Source organism: Pygoscelis adeliae, unplaced genomic scaffold, assembly GCF_000699105.1.
Source record: "Pygoscelis adeliae isolate BGI_AS28 unplaced genomic scaffold, ASM69910v1 Scaffold191, whole genome shotgun sequence".
In the NCBI taxonomy this organism is placed as follows: Eukaryota; Metazoa; Chordata; class Aves; order Sphenisciformes; family Spheniscidae; genus Pygoscelis; species Pygoscelis adeliae.
In genome coordinates, this window is record NW_008824114.1 from 1,087,340 (window position 1) to 1,104,171 (window position 16,832).

Genomic DNA, 16,832 nt, shown 5'->3' on the forward strand with positions numbered 1-16,832 from the left:
GGCACAACATACTACTACATAAAAATCATCTCAGGAGGCTTTCCTTACACAATAACCAGTTTATTAGATGTGAAGAAACCAATAAAGTGACATAACTGTGCTATCACTGCTGAGACACTGGTTAAGTAAAAGGTCTAGCCTGCGAATGCCAAAGGGGAGGAGACAACTGGCAGCTGAGGCCATCACATTGCGTGAGACACAGTATTGCGTGCCTATCCTGCAAACTGGGAAGACTGGGGTCTGTCATAAATGTGAATCTCCACAAGCCATGGACAGGGGAGTTAAGCTCTGGCAACAGTTTGCTACCTTATTCTGAAAGACATGTTTGCATGTTTCTATGGGTCACAGGCAGCAACATCCATCAGGGCTGTTACTACAAATATTTAATAGGAAGTGGCAGCCTAGAGAATCAGTCTGCGACAATATGGGACAAGATCCTGTATCTCCTGTTCTTCTCCAGAATCAGATGCAAAGACAGGAGCTGTGGCCTTGTAAATGGGACCAAACAGGACTTAAAGAACAGCTCACCCTGTAAGAATTTACACTGTGCTAAAGAATCAGCCACAGGAGCAAATACTACAACAGGAGACCTTTCCTGCTGCTAAGTTATATGTGCAGGCACTTACCCTTGTTATCAGGTTGCATGAAGGCAGTAGCAAACGTGTGGGGGAACAGATTGGCTGAATCTCTCCGCATCCCATTCACCTGCAGGGTGTTCCCCTGAAACACAGCTCCGTGTACATCTGCTTCACTACCCAAGCCCAGAAGGTGCCAGGACACATTGTCTCCTTCACACACATTCAGCCCAGGCAAGTTACCAAACATAAATCCATTGATGGCTGCAAAGGAGAAAACAATTAACTCTCTGCAGGTAGGTATTGGCCAAGAGATTCGTTTTGTGCATACACTTTGACAGGGCAGGCCTGCCAGTGGAAATGTAGCTTGCTTGTAATTCACCCCTGAATATGCTCAGGACATACTTCTTGAGACAGCTGTGCTTCTTGTCCCATGTCCTACCCACTGCCTCTAGCCTCACTTGATTTCAGGCCAATACAATACAGGCACTCCAGCTTCCCAGCTCAGTCTTTAGGTGAACACTGCCCCATTTTTTGCAGGTTCATTCCCGCTGCATGCAGAACAGCATCAGACCATACCATGCATCCTGTTTGATTCCTCGAAGCCATCATCCTTTTTCACAGAAGTCTCTTCCATCCTCAAATAGTATTTTATGTTTGCATTTAAATACCAGCTGAGGTTCTCATCAAACACACTGAAGAGAAGGTAAAATTCTTTGTCGATCCCTTTCTAAGATATAATCATAATGATGGCTGTTAATTTTTAAAATGCAGCAATTAACTATCCTTACAGTTAAAGCTGTTTTGCCTGGCTCTCATGTTCCCCTTTATCTTAAAACTTGGCTCATTGAGGGCCAGGGCTCTGTCCCTTTACTCATGTTGAATGTTGTTCTTTTGTTCCATGAGAGGCACCACTTGTGAATTTTCCATGATATTTCACATGAGTAAAGTGAACAAAATTCAGCCAAGGATATGAAGTCACTGCCTCCTTCCCCCACCATCCCTACATTTGGGTGTAGGTTTCACCGCCTGTCCAAATCAGACCCGAGATCAGAGCCCAGTCCACAAGGCAGGCTGATGACTATGTTCCACCCCTTCTTTCTCCTACCACAGGCCTGGATTAGGGATTTTTTTTATTACCCTAAAGCCTTGAAAAATGTTAATTCTAAGAAATGCATTCCAAAGCATGGTGTGTTTCCCCACTAAAAGAACATCCCCATTGCTGTCCACATTCTTATTCCGATATCAGCTTCCTCAGCTGTACCCAGGAAGACACCCTGCAGAGAGGCCTAAGCGATTCCCAGTCTGTGGCACACGGGTGCATGAGGAGTGGCCGTGCACCTTTCCCAATTAAGCATTCATTAAAGGGCTGCCTAAGATTGCGGAGCCAGAATTGCTGCCCCAGGTGATTTTTCCCTGTCCTACCTTTCCAAACAGGTCTGTTTTGTTTGCACCCTTTCAATACCTGCAAATGTTTTATCATTATCGCAGCTCCTTCACATCGTGGGCTGCATATAATCATGATCCCCTCTGCTCAGAAGAGTCACATTTCCACCCTGTGTAACATGCTGATCTCTTCTGCACTCCTAATTTAGCCACATTGTGCCACCACTGAAAGCAGCAGAAAGCAAACTCCTCTGGGGAGGCTCTCATGGCGGCTGTTTTCAGGCTTGCCAGCCACTCCCTGATCTACACCGCAAAGTAGGCAGGATGGCACTAGGTTGTTTTTCTGCCGCCTACTGTTTTTCACGATAAGGCTCTGCTAATCTGTCTTGCACTTCTCCAGTATATTAATTTCCTGCCATGAGTAGACTATCCCTGAGTGAAATACCAAGAGTAAGTTCTGGTTGCCCTTCAGATTTCACCTCTCTTTCATCAAAAGCATAAAAACTGACATGGATTTTCACATGCTTTTTTGTAGTCAGCTCTGCTTGAAAATGAACTGATCTTGCAGAAGAAATGCAGTTCACCCAAACCTCAAAGCGTTATATCATTCAAGCAAACCACCTGTAAGGAAGTGAAAAAGTCTTTTCAACGTTTGAGACTGCAATGAATATTCCACATGCTGCTGAAAGCAGCCTGCTACGCAAGTCTCAGGACAAAAGTTACCTATAAAGTCACATCCAAGGTACACTTGTTCAGCCAAGTTTGTCTATGAGTTTTAAAGCAGAGCTCAGAAACCATTTCAAGGGCAGTCCTTGGGAGCCCAGAGCACTAGCCATTCCCACCAGAGACATGGGCACCAGCTGTCCCAATGTTAGCCTGCCTCATAGCTTTGATTCGAGTCCCCTGGACTCAGACTATCATACGTTTGTTTTTATTATGTTCCCTAATGTTTTGCTGATGCTTCTTTCTCTACAAGAAAACAAAGAACCAGGTAAGAGCACGGCAGGAAAACCCCTTTTACCTGTTTGTTGTTGTCATCCAAAGTGCCTGGCTTGCAGATGACCAGAGGCCCTACTAAACCTGAACTGGGGTCTTTGATGGGATTCACAGCCGAGCTGTACATCCAGGTCAGGCAGGGAGGGTCGCTGGACATGGGCCCAACGTGCTTTGGCACGGTCCAGCGGTACGTAAAGTTGTGCAGCGGCGCAACAGAAACCCCATTCTGGGACAGACCTTTAAAACAGAGATTAGCATGGTTATTCCCAAGGTCCCTGTACAAACTGGGTTACATTTTCTCACCAGCCTCCATTAATACTGGGCTTTACTTCATTCATGTCACTAAAATCCCGGCCATCTCTGACGTGTGATGTGGGTGTGTTTAAGGCACACAGGGAGCTGCTCTCAGTACCATGTATATTCCTGCCGGTGCCACGGCAGATTTGGGCATGGTGACAGGAAATAACAAAGCAGATCCCGCTACGTCTGGGGAGACGAATGTTGGAAGCATTTGGTTATCTAAGCTGGAGTGCACTGGGCACACTCCTCTGCTCATGGGGTCTCAAACAGGTAGAAATGGTCTGAGCTTTAGTTCACAATTTTCATCTGAAAAATAGCACCTCTGGAACCATACTCCCTCTGGCACCCTCGCTGGGCACCAGTTCAGTGGAAAGTCTCCTTCAGCAAGGCCTCAGGCAGGCTCAGAGGACCAGGCTGGCTTCTACCCAGTTCCTGAGCACATCCAGTCCTTCCTGGCTGCAGAAATTCCCCAGCACAGAGGAGGTATGGGCTGTGGAGCTCCACCACCAGCATTAGCATTGAATTACTAGAGAAAAGGGAGCCACAAACCATCATGGTACCACATCCCTTCCCACGCCTTCCCATAGGACACTCCATGAGGCTGGATGCTGAAAGGCCAGGAGGCTTTGTTAAAAAACGTCACCAGGATGGTGTCTCCAACTTCAGCTTTGATCACTGGACCTACACAAATAGCAGAGAGAGCATGTCAGCAACAGAGCAACTTCCCAGGTGACCAGGCAAACAAAAGAAGCCAGGGCCACCTTTCACCCAGGCTGAGGGGAGCAGAAGACACAGAATAAAGGTGGACGCCCCTGCATGTCGGCACCGCCTAAGGCCGTTCAGCCCTGACAGCAGGAACGAGGGGCTGACAAGAATTATCTGAAAGCGTTTCAGGTCTGCAGAAGAACTCAGAAGATGCTTTAGGCCTTCACAGATGGAGTAACAAAATGGCCAAATGTGCCGAAATGCCCTGGGGAAAGGCCCGTGTCTCCCACCCACCTAAGGCCCTCTCAGCCTTCCAAGACAGGTGCCTCAGGCCTGAGGTCTGGTGTGTAGAGAGGTGCGAGATGCTCTAAGCCCACCACTGTCTCTGTGAACCCTAGCCCCAGCCAGCTAGAAAGAAACCATGAGTCTTTAACATGCCTATCGGTTCCCACCAGCCTGCAGACCCCTGGGTCCACAGACCAATCCTGACAGCTGCAGGAGGGCATGAGGAATGCCAGTTTTGCTGGTCAGCAGCCTGGCTGAGACCTGTGCCTTGGTGTGCATATCTCGATGTGCCTCCATGTGCTCGGGTCCTCCAGCAGAGGACGTCTGAAAGCCACGGGTAACCGTGGCCTCCCCAGGCCCTGCTCTGTGCCCCAGCAACTGCTGCCTTGGGGCTCAACATCTCCTTTGGGTGGCACCCCGATTCCTCAGAGGAACCCCAAGCCGAGCCCTTTGTAAACACACCACTCGCCTTCCTGATGTGTGAGAGGGCTCATCTCGGGCCTGGAGCTGTGTCCCTCTCCCCTCCATCGATTAAGACTTAGGGTTGGACTGCTCCTTGCAGTTCAGAGGGAACACGTTAGCATGCTGGTCCACAGCAGGGCGATCCCACTGCAACTCTTCCACCGATGAGGCTCCCTCTTCCTCTTCCCCATCCCTCCCCTACAAGATGGCCCAGACTCCATCCCCACTGCCCATTAAATGTCTCAGGCAACTGATGTATGCCATAAAACCAACAGACTCGGAACAAAAAGCAAGCAACCTGCTGTGTGGTTAGCGACGCAGATAGGCTATCTGCAGTGTCTGGTAAGCACACAGGACTTTAGGCAGCACCACAGCCAGCCGCTGCGAGGGAAAACATGTGGAGGGCAGCAGGAGCAAGCTGCAGGGTGAGGAACTGCCAGGTGCCCACAGCTGGTGTGCCTAACAGCCCTACGAAGAAAAACGACAGCGCTAACAACCAGCCACCCAGCCTTCCCCACAGCACAGCTTTGTGTACTTTAGGGCAAGAACAGGCAGCATAAGCCACCAGCGCATGCTCATGCAGCACGGGTTGTCTGCATGCACCACATCACATTCAGCAGCTCCCTGTTCTGGACCTTGGTCCCTCATGGCCCCGTATCTCTTCTAGACATCCCAGCTACTTTGAGTCAGCTTTAATTAGACAGTTCAATGAGTTCACGTCACTCCCCCCACAGATGTCACTTGTTTTCTGACTGGGGATTTTCATCAATCCTTCAGTGTTTCTAGTTTACCAGTAGAAAATACCTGTAATTTTCTTCTACAAAGTCACATCCGAGTTTTCCCTCAGTCTTTCTATAGGAATGTGGCTGTTGCTGGTAATGCTAACCCTTTTTTTCCACCCTGGTTCCCAAGGTCCAGCAAGATGCTGTCAGCTCCTGACAGTTACACTGCATCTCTCCTATGCATAACTCCGCCATTTAACTTTTATTCAGCTGCTTATACTTTTTTTGCCTCTCTTCACTATTCTTCTCCCCCCTTCCAATCTGTATTTTACTCCATGTGCTCTTTCCCTCTGTTTCCTCTGCTGGGATTGCTGTTGCTGATTTCTGGTGTCATTAGATTATTAGTCACTGCTGATGCTGGAAATTGGACCACACCTATATGCTTCTACCACATATGTCACAGCTTTCACATGCAATTCATTTGCCTCTGCAGAGTGCCTATTTTCTCCGCTCATCTTTCTTCACCAGCGTCACTGTTACCTGGCTATAACAGAGAGAGCACCCACTCAGAAGAGGAAGCTTTCTGTGAGAAAGTGGGGTTTGTAGCATGTCTTGAAGATGCTCAGTCAAAAACACATAACCGGAGGCTATTACTGTGACCTGTTTAGCTCTAGTTACAGATACTATACTGTGTCCCTCAGCCCTTACTACTAACCTCTGAAGACTGCCCCAGCAGAAGAGTGATTCTGTCTATTCTACCATTCCACCTCCTAGGTCCATCCCCCTCCTCTGTGCCACTCACTGCACCACAAAACAAGAGGATAGTTACAGCCAGCTGGTACTCCCAACATCAGCATCGTTCTCACTGGCACTGAAAGAGGATTTGTGTTGCTGGATGATTCCTACCGAGTATCCCAAGGTGTTTCTCTTCTTCTGATTGCTGCTTTTCCTCACGGAAGCTCTCATCAGTATATTCCACATACTTTGCCTTCCAATAGACTCCCCCAATTCGGTAGAGGCTACGCTTGAAAAACTGCTCAGCAGGGCTAAATGCAAAAAGCAAATATCAGGTCATTTCTGTGAAAAATCAGTCCTGTCCTCCTGCTCCCTCCCCACACCCCTCTGGCAATGCCAGCAGCATCTCCAAATTGAGCAGCTTTTCAGACAAGGACAGCATTTCTGGTTTGGAACAAGCACAGCTTGTCCCTGTGAAACTTTTTCATCCTATAGACTCATCTACCCACTGTGTTCAGGGAGCACCTCTGGCACGCAGCCCTCTCCCAGCTGAAACAGCCGGGTTCGATGGCACAGGTCTAAACAGCATCTCTATACAAGGTGCGCAGAAGAGGCCAGTGAACAAAACTGCAGTGCAGTAAATGGAAAGGCAGTGCTAAAACACTGAGTTCTTCAGAGGCCAGGGGACAACTGCAATCATAACTGAAAAAATCCTCACGCAACAGCTGTAAAGAGAGATTTATTTCCTCCACCACCACCCTCTCCAAACACAGACAGACGTAACATGCCTTGCAGGAGAGGCAGCTTAGTTACAAGGCCAGCTCACAGGTCTAAGGAGCTTTCAGTTCTAAGGTCTGCAAGAGAGTTGCTGCGTGGCTTAGGGTAAATCATTAACTGCTCCACATTTCTACTTCTCCATCTGAAAGAGGTATATCTTCTCCAACAGCTTCCCAGGGAAAGGAATGGAGGAGAAGGCATGTCTTTGTTTCTGTTAGCCAAAGTCCGAATGGGAAACCACTCACCAACTGCTATCACAACCATCTGACATGTGGGATGGAAGGCTGTCATCAAGGTCACTGCATTTGATTTCCTAGAAACTGCTTGCTGCAGCAAGGCTACACTGAAGTGTATCTGCAGGCTAGCTCTGCCACCCTGTGTCTGCTGCAAGATGTGCTTTCTTAATAGTTCAAATATACAAATCTGTTCCTAGGTCAGCCACAGCAAGCAGAAATGAAGCCCAGAGACAAATGCGGCAGCTTATGTTCTACATAAGGTGGGACTCCTGGAGTCTGTGGGTAAGGCTATGAACCTAGTACTGCTCTCAGTACAGTCTAGCTACAGCAGCCTACATTTCCAGATGGGGTGATCTGCCTTCCCAGGAAATTTACTCCACATGAATTGCAGGCATGTATTTTGATAAGAAAGAAATTCCACATTCTCCTTAGCCGCCTCCCCGACAAGACCAGAGACTCCCAAACACTGCCCTAGCCCCCCCAGCCTCTTGCTTACCTGCCTGCCTCACTCAGCCGTTTCCCACTGCTTTGGTCGAGCCCTGAAGGTCCGTAGTCCCACTGCACTTCCTTTGCAGCTATGTAGTATTTCCGAACTGTCCCTTCCAGGGTGGGTGCCGGAGCTTGCAGAGAACAGGGCCGGACTTCATAGAGTGCCGTCATCCCAGCTGTCCAAGACATGGTGGAAGACACACATGCTTAACCCCTCTCAGCCAGTTTGACCAAGCAATGAACACAGTCCCATGTTCCTACCACAAACTGGCCATTCCTCCTCTGTTGTCCCAAACAGCACATGGCTGGGAGAAGGTGATTTGGTGGTTCCCACAGCAAGGAGTTTTTTGTGTTAGTGAGCAGAGCTTCTTACCGTAGATATCGGATGCTATGGAAGTATGGACAGAGAGCAAATAAACCCTCCTGCTATCCTAAGATGTACCATGCAAGTGCCCCTTATAGGGACTAGACCTCTTAAGGCACTGCCTCATCTTAGCTTTCAGCTCTACCAAACTTACTGTCTTCACCACTGATCAACGTGGAACATCATAGAGTGGTACAAGTCATCCCCAGTAGGTCTGGCCTGCACATTAATAATCATTCCACCCCAGTTTATACAAGACAAGGAATCACCCCATTCATCTAGGGATGTTTTTAGTGGGAATGCTGCCCAAGGCACCGTCCCCTACCACACTATGTCACAGGACCACACTGGGAGAAAAAAAGGGAGGCCACAGAGTGCAGGATATATTCCAACCTCTGCCTTACCTTGCACATGATCATTGATCTGACAGCTCAGTAGCCATCTCCCAGGGTTACTGGGAATCATGTCCGCTGTAACAAAAGTGGCTGGGAAGAGGCTAGCCACATCTGTCCTATGGCCTCGAATATTGAGCATTTCTCCATGAAAGTAGGCTGTATGAACATCAATTTCATTGCCCATCCCGAAGAGGTGCCATGAAACGTAATCCCCAGCACACATCGTCACTTCAGGGAGGTTCCCAAACACATAACCATTAATAGCTGCAAAACCAACAAGCCAAAATCAGAGATTAGAATAGGGGCCTTCAGAGCTTCTGCCAGCAGGTCACAGTACAGACATGTTTGGAGGATGGACCTATCCAGAACTCATCCTCCTTTTCTTGTTCTGCAGAGCCCAGCTCCACAACTCATTCCTAAAATAAAGTGAATTCAAAATCGCCAAACAACTAACAAAGGCACATTCAAGCCAAAGATTAAATCAAAATAACACTACTTTTTTCTGGAGTTGTTGCACCGTCCCTGTGATATTGTTGCACCGTCCCTGTGATATTGTTTACCTAGCACATGATCTCAGAGCTTGCTGTCTCCCTTCTCCCCTCTACCCACACCCTGGCATACAACAGCAGAAAGTGCTTTTCAAGATGCCAGAGCACTGACGCCCCTGGAGTGTCTGGGCAGAGTCAGTGGCTTCACGAAGGTGACACTGACCATGCATTTTGTTGCTCTCTTGGAATTCCTCCTCTTCTTTGTCTACAGAGCCTGGATCTGTGCAGAACGACGCTATGTTCTCATCCAGGTACCAGCTTAGGTTCTCATCCACCACACTGAACATCAGAAAGAAATCTATGTCCACATCCTGCCGCCTTTGAGAACTGCCAGTCAGTATTCCTAGGGTGAAAGAAAAGATGAATGAATATCTACCCAGAAAAGCAGACATCAGTCAAGGGATTAAAACACCAATAGAAGAGTAACTCTTATCACACAGATTAGAGACAGATGCTTTCCCCACCATCCTAGCACAGCTCATTGCAGAGTTCTAGCAAGCTCACTCTTTTCTAATATATCCCTGCTAATATGTTTCTCACTCCCAAGCAGCTCTGCCACCACATGGCTGAACTGCAACACCTTCAGTGTTCTTACTGCTGCTGAAATTAAACAGTCCCCATTTTTTTTAATACACAAACTAGGTCTTGGACAAGATTCCTGCTTTTAACATGAAATCAAACAGCTTTCTCAGATCAAGAGGCCTACAGGCTCACCTGCCCAGCCACTAAGGGAAAGACAACGTAATGACCAGAACCCAGCTAGAACACGGGTACTGTCTTCTCCAGTCATGCTGCATTGTCCCATGAAGCTGGGAGCTGCCCACCAGAGTATCTTGTCATCCTACCCTTGTTCAAGTCACCACAAAATCTTCAAAGTATGAAACTGGAGCCCTCAGCTGCTTTCTCTTAGAGTTTTTACCTTTTTTGCATGTAAGTAATGGCCCAATTAATCCAGATGCAATGTCCTTTGGTGCATCAATATGGGAGTGGTAGATCCAGGTCAAGCAGTTTGGGTCATCAGTAGTTGGGCCGTGATCTTCAGGGACAGTCCAAGTATAGGTGTAATTCCCTCCTGGGAAAACAGCGTCATCCTTCTTCTGATCCTGGGGGGACATATCGGGATACAGGGATCCTAGAACAATTGAGCAATCACAACATCCATTCAAGCAGAGCAGATATGTCCACACATGTAACTTTACACTGAGCCGCTCTCACTCAGTGGAGGGCTGCACGTAAGTACTTAGGTAGCAGATTTCAAAGCGAGACTCACCATCTCAAGGCTGAATTAGTGTTTAATCATCATTCTCTCAAAGAGAAACTGAGGCACAGAGCCATTGTAAGGCAACTTGCCCAGTAAATGGGTCAGCACAGAGTCAGAAAGATGATTCCCATTCTGCCTATTGCTACTTTGCCTTCAACTCTGCAATGCGCCACAGTCAGCCTTCTCTACAACCTCTAGGGTTGCTTCAAATAGCAGTTCTTTGGTCTCATACTTCACCATTCTTGTGAAGTTCCTGAAGCTCATCACACTCATGATTCTTACACTACAGCACTTCAAATAATTAATACAGCTCTTTTCCTTCTGCACCACTCTCCCACTAGCAAGCTTTGGAGGTTCTTCTAAAATCAAGAAATCTGGGCTGTGTACTGTAATGCCCAGGTCAGGAAACTACTCCCAGACCCATGAACCTGCTCACCCAACACCAGGTGACTTCATTAAACACCTAGGTGCAGTTGCTTTCCAGCAATATAGCTTTGGGCTAACAAGTCCATGGCTTTACAGACATGTCTCCTCATGGCATACTCCTAAGTTCCCAGCGAGAAAAATCTGCCTCCTTTATGGCAGTGGTTCATTTACCTTCAGAGTCCTTTTCGTAGAAAACACCATGAGGATGGATTGTATACGGTCGACTAGCAAAATTTTTTAGGTGTACTTTAATGGTATCCCCCACTTCTGCTCGGATGACGGGCCCAAGGAAACCCAGCCAGCCAGGTTTGAGAATCTCAGTGGTGTACGTGGAGTCTGTATATTGCTTATAGACAGATTTCTTGTACGTGCTTCCCACCCTGTCTTTGCCAGGCTGGAGGAATAGTGAGGCCTTTCTGTTAAATTCAGAAAAGGGAAGGGCACCATGAGTCATGCATTATGCAAAACAGCTGGTCAATAACACAATAGAGTGACAACGACACACAGCTTTCCCAGGTAAGCCCGAAAGCTTTGGCATTACAGAGGACCACCTGTGCTCTACCCTAGGATGCTCTAAGCCATCCATGAACTTCCTCCTCCCGCACCTCTAACCACTGTGACATGGGCAGCGCAGCCTGATTGAGAAACAGGCAGCACTGGCCATTAGACTTGTCTGCTTTCTGAGCATGTGAAACGACAGGGGACATCAGCACATTAACAGCTGGGTGAGCCTGGGATCACAGCCACCAGTACAGCCAGACGCCTGTCACCATACACAGCCACGCCCTCACCCCAGTTCTTCACAAACAGACACAAAGTGCACCCCTGAACTGTGCAGTGCAAACAAGGAATGGGAAGGATGGTGCTTCTCTGACAATCACATGTGGGTGACGCAGGGAAGACCAAAGCCCTTCTCATGCCTGCTTCAGCCTTCATTGGGCTTTTAGAAACTCACTTCAATGCTTTCGTAGCATTTGCAGCTAAATCATAAGGGGGGGGGGGGAATCTCCTGAGCTCTCTGGCCAAAATTCTCAGCCTAAAAGATGATTTTCTACTTAACAGATTCTGAATTATTTATAGAATGGTACGTACCCGCAGACAAGTCAGGCAGGTACATACCCAGCACGTAACCAGCTTCCAGAGTTAAAACGTCATACAGGTACTAAAGTTCAACTCATGATATTTGTTCTTTATGGCTAATTCTCAGTAAATAAGAGATGAGTCATGGTCCAGGTATTAGTGGGACCGGCCTAAATGAGAGCTGAGGTTACTCCCCCCCACTTCCCCCTTAGTATCCATCACCCTGCAGTAATATAAGTAGCCCTGAAATACAGGCAAACTCTAATGCGTATCTCCAGAAGATGAACAGTTGAGACCAAAACATTAAGCATTGCCCTTGTCATTCAAAATTGTAAAGGGCTGGGCTCTAGCTATACAATCTAGAGCTCATCCCTTTGCAAAGTCATCCCTGCAGCCACTATTAGCAAAGGGTTAACATATAATTCATACTTAGTTTTGCAGGTTTGCCTCTTTTTTCCCCCCACATAGTCCATTTCTTCCCAACAAAAAAATTCTTCAAGCATTTTACTACCTATCGTTCATATAAACATCACATCCTTTTCTTACTGCTAGCAATTTGCTTTCTGCAATCATTGTACAAATAAGTCCCATTAGCTAATTGTTTGCAGTGACAGAACAGTTTTTAAATTGCTTTTAAGTTTAACGGCCTTGAATTTCATTTCCTTCTCTTCATGTGTTATGAAAGAAAGAAAACAAAACCCACTGCATTCGTTATCACTGCAGGAGTCAGCAATAACACCTATTAATCCTGAATTTTGGGGGGTTTACTTTTCTCTGAACTAATTTAAGTCTATTCAGCATCTCCAGACTTTTCCACACTAAACTGACAGACCTTGATGTTTTTCTGTGAACCCCTCCTATTCCTGCTCTGCTATGTTTCTAAAAGATATGTATAAACCCCAGTGTTATTTATTATGGAGGGGTAAATGACAGAGTAGGTCAAGAAACACAGGTTATTTACATAGAAAATGGGGGGGAAGCACAAATGCCTTTCAAAAGATGTGGAAAGCTATGCGAAAAAAAACCCAAACAAACAAAAACAAACAAAAAAACACCAAAGAAAAAGATCTGGGGTTTTGAAAACTAAAACCAAAACCTGTTTTTGTAGCGACTCAAAGTAATTATTGCCCTCTCCAGATTTACTTTTGCAACAAAAACAAAAAGCATTTTTCAAACAACCCCTAAAATTTCATGCAGGAAGTTCCATTAAGTCTGAGGCTTGAAATTCAATTTAAACAAAAACAATCTGGCTCTGTGAAGTCATTTACATCAAGGTGAAATGTCATCATGCCTCAGGATACACAAGCTGATCACCAGCTGGAACTAAGAAAAATGAAACCCCAGGGCAGAGTATTGCACAATCTGTTCTATTATAGAGTGTTTGTACTTCCCTCTAGTGTACGGGCACTGACCACTGGATGCTCCATTAAACTGACCATTCGTTTTCCCACTGATACAGTTTCTGTGTTCCTTCAATAAAACAAGTTAAACATTAAGCTCATAAAGATCAGACATCTATCAGATCGTGTCTCTTGCTTGCTTAGATGCCCCAGGATACTTGCATGAAATTACTCATAAAATTACTATTTTAAGCCAGTACCAGACTAAATTCTTATAGAACTAAACATACAGGTTATGGGCGATGCTCTGGTTAGACAATACGTTCTTTCCTGTTGGAGCATAGTTCCAGTCCACCTCACGGATCCCCAGGTAATAGACTCGGGTGACTCCTCCAGTAAACGTGGGTGATAGCATGTGGATGTAAAGCAGCAACAACCAAAACAATCCCATCATAGCCTGAAGCGAAGGCGCTTTTGGAGGTTACACCTATTTGGGAAAAAAGAAAAACAAAGGTAATGAAACAGAAGTAGAATATGACCACATGGTTTGAAGGTATGGGCATTTTGAGAGGGTATGAAGAAATCAGGCAGAAGTCCTATTTGGATCATTATTCAAATATCCAAGAAGGAAATCACTCCTATAACAAAATTAATGCACAAGGTGGATGGAGATTATGCCTTGCTAGTCAGTCCCCAATACCAAACGTGCTTCTCTCATAACAGTTTGATTAACCTTTTTTTTTGTCTGTAGTTCTCTTCCAAACGCTTTGTTCCATAATGTTGAGAAAATACTGCTAATTCAGCAAGCTTTCGCACAGTATGAGATGAGGTAAACAGATTCACAGTAAGCGCTATGTTAGCGGAAAAGGCACCTGTAAATCCTATATGCTGTGTAACTGCCTTCTTCAGGCAGCAGAGTCCTGAGCAGAAAGTGCCACGCATACTGGAATTTCAAGTGACTGTTTTTTCACCATCTCTGATGTCCCAAATCATCTTACAGGACACCACATACAAAGCTCAGGGAAATAATGCTGAGCAAGTATCTTTATATTTTAAAGCATTGCCAAGATCTCTCTATTCTACTAAACCATTTGAAGAAGTACGATTTAGTCACTATGAAGTAATTTTAAATTTTAACTTCTTTAAAGGTTGCTTTTAAAGAGCGGTCCTCTGTAATCCAGGGAGTGCATCTCAAATGGGCTGCACAAGGCTCCTTGCTTAGTGTAGTTCCATTAAATATTTTCCCCATGATTTAGATCACTAAGTAAGGAGCTTACTCATAAAACTTCGAAAAGACACTAAGCTCGGTGTGAATAAGCACCAGAAATACTCGGAAGAGAGATCCAGGGCAAGTTGCAGAAATTGTCTGAAATCATCAAAATACCATTCTGTGAATACAAGTTCAAAGAACTACCTGTATGAAGGAGAAACTGATGTAATGTGGGGCAGCAGAATTACAAAGGATAAGAAAATAGCTTAGGATTAAAATGGATGACAAACAAAAAAACCCACATGAAAATGCTTAAGAAAGATCTCATCCAGTGATATAATTAACAAAGCTGGATGCAACCAATAATCAAACTGCCATCTAAAACAGATGTCCAGCTCTTTAGACACACAATAGCAACTTAGAAAACGTTCAGCAGAGAGAAACCAAAAGCAAGAGAATTGGAAAAATGTGACCTAGCAAGCAAGCTTAAAGGAATCAGTTTTCTTCAACTTCAAAAAGAAGGGGATGGTGACATAACACCATGTCAAAGACAAAGTTTTTTTATAAAGAGGTTGTCATTATTTATTCTCCCCTGTCTTTGGTAATAGCAACATGAATATATCAGGTTTATTTGCAGCAAAGCTGGATATTCTGTAAGCTTTCAGCTAGCACGGCATCACACCAGAACAGCTTTCCCAGAGAAGCTGTTAAATCTCTTACTACATCCGATACCCAATATATGGGATTCAACCCCAGTACATGGCAATGGACTAGATACCTTCCAAACCTGTATTTCTGATTTCCAGACATGCTGTACTATCTTCAGAATCTAACGATAATCAAGTATTACTGATTCCAAACAGTCATTAAATTGAGAAGTTGAGAGAAAGCAACTCTCAACTTGGAAAAACCTTTCCCTCCTTTCTCAAAAGGGGGCTGTAGGGATCTCTCTAAATCCGAGATGGTTTTGACTCATTAACGCAGTATAGCTCTGCTCCAGCGGCTCCATCAGCAAGCCCTTCAGAAGGTCCCGGTCATGCACCTGCAGAAACTCGGGTACAGAACAGCCCCTTCCCCGTGGCCCTAGCAGAGCAGGGATGATGGCAGAGCGCTTCCTCAGTCCCGCTGCTACACACGGTCCACTAACCTCACCCACCTTATTCCCTGCTACTGCTGCTCCAGTAACTGGTGGTGTTCACGGGAAGGTGAAATACCTGCACTGACCCGCTCATTCTGTGCCCATAAAGAGGTTTCAAAGCAAGGAGTGCAGAAAGCTGTACCCGTGCTGTTTCACACACACGCCATAACAGCAAAAGGCAGTGGAGACAGCGACAAGGAAAGATAAAGCTGGTGGCGCCAGGCCTCAGCCTGAAACCTCCCATCCTGTTGGCACACACCCTGCTGGGAAGGGCAAGGGGATGCTTTTGACTCAGCTGAAGAAGTGGCCTTCTTGTCAACACGGATCAAAGTACATAGGCGCAGCTTTCTGGGGAAAGCATGCCCAGTGCATGGGGTGGCCGTCCTCGAGGACTGGGAGCAGCTGAGCCCAGGGAGTCAGTGTGGGCTAATCTTTATGCCCTCAACCTTAATGGTTTTTGCAAGCAATATCAAGTCCTAGGAAAGGACAAAGCTTAGACTTTATACCAAGGACAAACAGCAACTCTTAGAGTTGGTTGTGAAAACTGTCTACTGAGAAATCCCAGCTGTGTCAGCCCACTATTTCTACGTGGCAGAGTCCTGGCTTACCACATTAAAGCTCCACACTGCAGCATCAGTAAACTTATCAGATAAATCAGACTCGACCAGAAGTCACGGCAATTAAATACCTTGTGAATGTGCTCTGGCATTCAAGTCACTAACTAAAGTCCCATCTGGACCTCAGGCTGGAGTTTGATCACAACATTGCACATACCTCTGTGGCAGTTTTAGGAAACAGCAGAACAGCATCGCTCAGTGAAGATTCAGAAGGCTAGACTGATTCTGTTCTCATATTCTCTTTACAGCGACTAATCACCATTTAGTTACTCTACTAGTCCAAGGTGAAGGAAACCCTTCAGTTCTTCTCAAAAAAGTTATTTTTTCTTTGAAATATATGCCTTGATTAAGAAAAAAAACCCAACAACCCGAACTGTATTCATCCCTGAACCTTGATACTTTATAGCAGAACCCTTACTCCCAGGACTTCCCTTTCCTGATTCACTAGTGGTATAGGAATGGCGAATGAATGGAAAATTAGATTTCAGTCCACTTGGTAGCTAACCGACTTCCATTTTATCAAGGCAGACAGGCTGGCCGCAGGGGTCTTTCCCGACACTTGACTGCAGAGAAACCATTCCCGAGAAAGAGGGGGGAAAAAAGTATTAAGTGAATGAAGGAAACCATGTCGTCCCTTACTTGCGGAGCAGGGCTGGACGCGGGCTCTGCTGGAAGAGCGAGGGCGTCAGCTGGGAGCGCTCTCCCGCGGCGGGATCCTACAGAGTGAAGATGCACAAGCGCCAGAGGGGACAAAGTCTGGGCTGTAAAAAGGGGCGCTGCCTCGC

General features: G+C 46.1%; 1 protein-coding gene across 2 annotated transcripts in view; it reads right to left on the reverse strand.

The window, feature by feature from the left end:
* Nucleotides 1–16,718, reverse strand: part of HEPH (hephaestin) — a 26,717-nt gene extending 9,999 nt beyond the window's left edge. The window contains exons 1-13 of one of the 2 annotated variants that reach the window (XM_009334269.1): nucleotides 16,687–16,718; nucleotides 16,119–16,206; nucleotides 13,373–13,569; nucleotides 10,834–11,078; nucleotides 9,895–10,107; nucleotides 9,139–9,318; nucleotides 8,437–8,691; nucleotides 7,676–7,844; nucleotides 6,338–6,477; nucleotides 3,807–3,938; nucleotides 2,983–3,194; nucleotides 1,155–1,305; nucleotides 627–839 (exon numbers count right to left, since the gene is read on the reverse strand). In XM_009334269.1, the coding sequence (XP_009332544.1) occupies nucleotides 627–839; nucleotides 1,155–1,305; nucleotides 2,983–3,194; nucleotides 3,807–3,938; nucleotides 6,338–6,477; nucleotides 7,676–7,844; nucleotides 8,437–8,691; nucleotides 9,139–9,318; nucleotides 9,895–10,107; nucleotides 10,834–11,078; nucleotides 13,373–13,536 (2,074 nt within the window). In that variant the 5' untranslated portion in view covers nucleotides 13,537–13,569; nucleotides 16,119–16,206; nucleotides 16,687–16,718. Of the gene's footprint in view, nucleotides 1–626; nucleotides 840–1,154; nucleotides 1,306–2,982; nucleotides 3,195–3,806; nucleotides 3,939–6,337; nucleotides 6,478–7,675; nucleotides 7,845–8,436; nucleotides 8,692–9,138; nucleotides 9,319–9,894; nucleotides 10,108–10,833; nucleotides 11,079–13,372; nucleotides 13,570–16,118; nucleotides 16,207–16,686 lie in introns of those variants that run through there. The other variant, XM_009334270.1, reaches the window with a different exon arrangement.
* Between the last annotated feature and the right edge of the window lie 114 nt (nucleotides 16,719–16,832).